This window comes from Haplochromis burtoni, unplaced genomic scaffold, assembly GCF_018398535.1.
Source record: "Haplochromis burtoni strain Fernald_Lab_line unplaced genomic scaffold, NCSU_Asbu1 Contig_387, whole genome shotgun sequence".
NCBI classification, from domain to species: domain Eukaryota; kingdom Metazoa; phylum Chordata; class Actinopteri; order Cichliformes; family Cichlidae; genus Haplochromis; species Haplochromis burtoni.
The window spans coordinates 322,711-328,028 of NW_024582748.1; the positions used below are offsets into that span (position 1 = coordinate 322,711).

Genomic DNA, 5,318 nt, shown 5'->3' on the forward strand with positions numbered 1-5,318 from the left:
GGTTCTGCCGGAGGTTTCTTCCTTTTAAAAGGGAGTTTTTCCTTCCCACTTTCGCTAAAGTGCTTGCTTGTTGTGATTTGGCGTTATATAAATAAAATTGTATTGTGATTTAGGATGGTATAAAACAAAACTAGAAACAAAAGGAAAATTCTGGTTTGGTAGCCACACCCCTCAGGTCAGCTGGTTTCGAAACACGCCGTGACTGCTTTGAGGTCATCGAAGAAAACACAGCATACCTGCATCACTCACCTGTACAGCTGAGACAGAGCCTTGATCTCCACCTGACCCACCGTCTCCTGAAAACACACACAGGTTAACACACTGCCTGCAGGTGAACAGCTGACTGAAGGTCAAAGGTCAGAGATATTCACCTTTGGATCCTCCAGACGTTCCAGGTATTTCTCAAACGAGCCTTCAACAAACTGCAGAGGACAGAAAACACAGCACAATGAAGTAACTGAGTATTTCTCTCATACTCAGAATACTCTGAACTCACCGGCTCAAAGTTGCATCTATTGGCTCTCATGAAGTTAGCGCAGTCCTGACGGATCTTCTGATGGTAATTCTGAGAGAAATACAACTACACACACACACACACACACACACACACACACGAGAACAGTTTTTCTGAGGTTAGCCTCGCGGGTCGCCATCACGCTGACGCACACACCCAGAAACCACTCCGAGATGACAAACAGCCGTCACTAACAGTCAGGGGGACGAGTTAGGGACAACCTCAGACTGCTGAGCAGCAAAGCTCAGGTGAGCTCAGGTGTGTCGCTCCTGGGGAACCTGCCAAACGCCTCAGCGGGAAGGAAACAGGAAGTTGCACCTCTAACAAAACACAAGAGTGACAATCTCTTCCTGCAGGAGAAAAGTAATCCACTACACTCCCAATGAGGTAAGAGTCACAGGTAATGGATTACTCAGAGTAACAAGCAAAGCTGATGGGAGGAGCTTCACACAGACACCTGAGGACAGGTGAAACCTCTGAGGAGTCCACAGGTCACTGACACATGTTAGTGTTGCTGTCCCTCCTCATGAGCTCGCTGCCTCCTGGTTCTGGTTCGGTCCACACTGTCCGCAGACCTGCTTTGTGCGGCGGAATGAAACTGTGTGCACTGACGTCTGTGACCTTTGACCTCGCCCAGTTTGACCCAGAGTTTAAACAAAGTTCCCTCACACCGTAACTGTACTCGGTACGCCTCCCTCCCGCCACCCAGCTCACCTGCTCGGACACGGCCCGGAACAGGCTGGACGCATCGCGTGCCACCATCTTCCGGTACAGGCCGAGGCTGCACAGGTACTCGTCCATGTTCACGAAGTACTTCTTCAGGCCTTTCTGCATCGCGCCGCCGCTCCGTCACCTGCACACGGACTGAACCGCGAGCCCGCGAGCTCAGGTGGGATTAATCAGGTCTGATGGGCACGCGGAGCCTCGCGGTGCTCCTGAGGCCTTCGCGGACCGGCCCGGGCTCGGAAATACCAGCGCTGCTTTTTGTTTAACGTCATGTTTGTGTTATTATGTGACTGGTTGCTGATATTTTACTTGTGTTTATAACACGGAGCGACGTGTCAGTGAGATTCACGCGGGGACAGCAGCTTCCAGGCCGAGGACAAGAGGCGTAAACAATGAAACAGCAGAAACGCGCTGCTGCGTGACTTTAAAGACAGCTGTACTCTCAATCTGCAGTACAAGTTCTTAGTTACTCTCGGAGTTACTCTCTCCGACGGGGACCCGTGACGTCACCTTTCTCTCTGGTTCCGTGATCAGCTGATGTTCTGCAGGAGAACCTGCGCTCAGCTGTGTATGACGTCACGCTGCGGTTCCACCGTGACACCAGCAGGTGGCGGCGCAGCTCTGACGGTTTTACACCCTCACGAGAAGAAGAAACGGCTGGCTGTGCGCATGCGTGTCTTTGCAGCTTGCAGTCCTTGCGGTACCGGTTCGGCTCGGCTCGCTGTGATCTGGATGATGAGGCTGCTCCTGCAGAGGCTCCGGCCGCTCAGCGGGACGCCGGACTTCCTCTCCGCCGCCTCAGAGCGCTCCTTCAGCGGCTCACCGCCGCCGCTGCCCGCCGCCCGGGTCCGGAGCGCCTTCGTGGAGTTTTTCCGGGACAAACACGGACACCTGCCGGTCCCGTCCTCCCCGGTCCGGCCCAGAGGAGACCCGAGCCTGCTGTTCGTCAACGCCGGCATGAACCAGGTCAGTACAGACCCGACCCGGTCCGGGGGTACCGGGATATTTCAAAATAAGAGCCTGTCAGAGGCTGACTGCGGATCGATTAGACTTTATTGATGTTTCGTTTTATTGAATATTTTAGTCCAGATTAACAACAGTTGTCACACCTGTGCAGGTAAACACAGATGGCGGGGGAGGAAGTGGTCTGCGTATATGTCCTTCTGTGTGTATGATGTTTTATTGTGTGTGTGCGCGCGCGTGTGAGAAGCACTTTTTTTTAAAAAAAAAACCTTGTGATTTAACCAATCAGAGCCTTCTCTCCATCTTTGTGTGGCGCTCACAGTTCAAGCCCATCTTCCTGGGCACAGCGGACCCTCGTAGCGACATGGCGTCGTACCGCCGCGTGGTCAACAGCCAAAAATGCGTCCGAGCCGGCGGCAAACACAACGACCTGGATGACGTGGGCCGGGACGGCTACCACCACACCTTCTTTGAGATGCTGGGAAACTGGTCGTTTGGAGACTATTTCAAGGTGGGTCCACTTCCTGTTTTCTTTAAGGTGGGAGTTTACTTCCTGTTTAAAAGAGGCTCACTCTGCTCTGTGTGCACTCAGGAGGAAGCGTGTCAGATGGCATGGAGCCTCCTCACAGAGCATTACGGGATACCTGCTGACAGGCTGTATGTCTCTTATTTTGGCGGTGATGCAGCAGCAGGGTTGCCAGCGGATGAGGATACACGGAACATCTGGCTGGAGATCGGGTAGGTGCACATCTGTCTGCAGCTGGGGCCGCACTGCTACAGGTCAGCTGACCCTTGCTGTCCCTTCAGGGTCCCCACCCACCGTCTGCTGCCATTCGGACTCAAGGACAACTTTTGGGAGATGGGGGACACGGGGCCCTGTGGTCCCTGCACCGAGATCCACTACGACCACGTCGGTGGGCGAGAGGCGACGGCGCTCGTCAACGCTGACAGCCCAGAGGTGGTGGAGATCTGGAACCTGGTCTTCATGCAGTACAACAGGTACATGGCTCACCTAGACCTTTTAATCTGCCTGAGACCACTTTAGTCCACATGAGTCTACCTTAGTCATAAGATAGTTTCAAAGTTTAAAAATCAAAATATCAAATATCAAACGAAGAACATGAGGAGTGGAAGAGAACGGGGATCAAAAATATTTATAATAATAATGGATTGGATTGATATAGCGCTTTTCAAGGCACCCAAAGCGCTTTACAATGCCACTATTCATCACTCTCACATTCACACACTGGTGGAGGCAGCTACGGTTGTAGCCACAGCTGCCCTGGGGCAGACTGACAGAAGCCAGGCTGCCATATCGCGCCATCGGCCCCTCTGGCCAACACCAGTAGGCGGTAGGGTAAAGTGTCTTGCCCAAGGACACAACGACCAGGACAGAGAGCCCAGGGATCGAACCGGCGACCTTCCGGTTACAGATGCTTCCCAACCCCCTGAGCCACGGTCGCCCCATTATGCCTCACATAGAACTGGGAAAAAAAGAGGAGTGGCCATTCTGATACCAAACAAGCTTTTGAGTTTACTGGAGAACATAAAGAGGGAAGGTTTGTGTTGGTGAAAGGGAAAATGGAACAGGAAGACGTCACGCTGTGTAATATATATGCACCCCCTGGTAGTAGTACAGGGTTCTTTAAGGAGATATTCAGACTTATTGCCGCAGAAAGTGTTGGCACATGTATATGTGCAGGAGATTTCAATTCTCCATCCAAAATGGGATACAACTAGCCGAGACCGGAGGGGAACTAAATTAGAGAAACAAGTATAAACAATGCTGAGTTGGGGCTTATAGATATATATGGAGATATTTACACAAAAATGAACGCATTACATTTTATTCAGCGAGACGTGATATGTACTCGAGGATTGATTATTGTTTTACTTTTAGTAAAGACCTCCACAGAGTGAAGGATTGTTTAATAGGACAGAGATTTATCTGATCATTCGGGACTACTGTGAGGATTGGGTTTAAAGCTAGCCCCAGAAATATGGCGTCATTTTTGTGCCACTATTCTGAGCGCACGTAAAAAAAGTTTGCAGGTGCAAGTGTTTCATTTTGAGGAGAAATTTATTTTGAGTGAAGAAAAGCTGAATTTGAGTGAACAAAATTCATTGCTGCGTGCAAAAACTGTATTTCAGTGTTTGCTATTATCCACACACACACACACACGCAACACACTCGCTCAGTTTTTGCATTTGCGCTCACTCGCAATGTGTTGCTCGTGCTCTCAACATTTCTGCCCGTGCGCGCTCAACTCTTTCTCTACACCGTTACATCTGTGCCACAAAACCAGCCAATCACAGACTTGGATGCAAAAAAATCTGATTGGCTGTTTTGGTCTCCAATCAGCTCGAAATGACGAAATGCAATATCCCAGAATCCATTTCGTCCAAAACTCAACGGAGGCAGTGGTGGAGGAACACAGAGGGGCGGAGTTTGAAATATTACTCTTTCTGGGTCACAAAATAAACTTTTAAGATATTTTCATGCGAGAAAGTTTCTGTGTAAACTTCAAATATCTGTTCGATTCATCAAGACATCACATGTAAGATTCAGAATTTCTTATCCAGCTTAGATCTGCCATTTATAGGTAAGCAGCAGAATGAAAAACTCGTCAGAGAAATATCAGCAGAAGAGCTTAACATTGGGCTCTCAAAACTCAAGACTTTTAAAGCCCAGGATGTGATGGATTCCCACCAGAGTGGTATAGGCAGATGAGGGAACCCTTAATCCCACTACTAAAGGCCTCTTTTAATTACACTCTGAGTGGGGGGGCGCTCCCACCATCGTGGCGGGAGGCGTATATCTCTGTCATACCAAAAGCAGGGAAGGATAAAACTGATCCCAGAGGTTATAGACCTATTATCGTGTTAAATATAGACTATAAACTATTTGCCCTGATTTTGGCTAGGAGGTTGAGTACATTGATGCCCACGCTGGAGGATCAAACAGGCGTCATTGGTAACAGACAAACACACGATAATATCAGAAGGGCCATTCATATTATTGACCAGATACTTAAAGGGAAAACTGGAACAGTTCTCATTGGGCTTGATGCGGAAAAGGCATACGATACGGTCGGGTGGGAGTTTCTGTTTCATG

At 49.6% G+C, this 5,318-nt stretch overlaps 2 protein-coding genes across 4 annotated transcripts in view; one reads left to right on the forward strand and one right to left on the reverse strand.

Moving 5' to 3' along the window:
- Nucleotides 1-1,799, reverse strand: part of alg13 (ALG13 UDP-N-acetylglucosaminyltransferase subunit) — a 31,988-nt gene extending 30,189 nt beyond the window's left edge. For both annotated transcript variants that reach the window (XM_005944459.3, XM_005944458.3), the window contains exons 1-4: nucleotides 1,229-1,799; nucleotides 497-580; nucleotides 372-422; nucleotides 250-296 (exon numbers count right to left, since the gene is read on the reverse strand). In XM_005944459.3, the coding sequence (XP_005944521.1) occupies nucleotides 250-296; nucleotides 372-422; nucleotides 497-580; nucleotides 1,229-1,348 (302 nt within the window). In that variant the 5' untranslated portion in view covers nucleotides 1,349-1,799. The remainder of the gene's footprint in view (nucleotides 1-249; nucleotides 297-371; nucleotides 423-496; nucleotides 581-1,228) is intronic.
- aars2 (alanyl-tRNA synthetase 2, mitochondrial (putative)) overlaps nucleotides 1,777-5,318 on the forward strand; it is a 15,917-nt gene continuing 12,375 nt past the window's right edge. Inside the window, exons 1-4 of one of the 2 annotated variants that reach the window (XR_006052770.1) lie at nucleotides 1,777-2,206; nucleotides 2,526-2,714; nucleotides 2,796-2,941; nucleotides 3,011-3,202. Coding sequence is in view for 1 of the 2 variants with exons in the window: in XM_042212701.1 (XP_042068635.1) it covers nucleotides 1,811-2,206; nucleotides 2,526-2,714; nucleotides 2,796-2,941; nucleotides 3,011-3,202 (923 nt within the window). In the remaining variant the exon portion in view is untranslated. The remainder of the gene's footprint in view (nucleotides 2,207-2,525; nucleotides 2,715-2,795; nucleotides 2,942-3,010; nucleotides 3,203-5,318) is intronic. The other variant, XM_042212701.1, reaches the window with a different exon arrangement.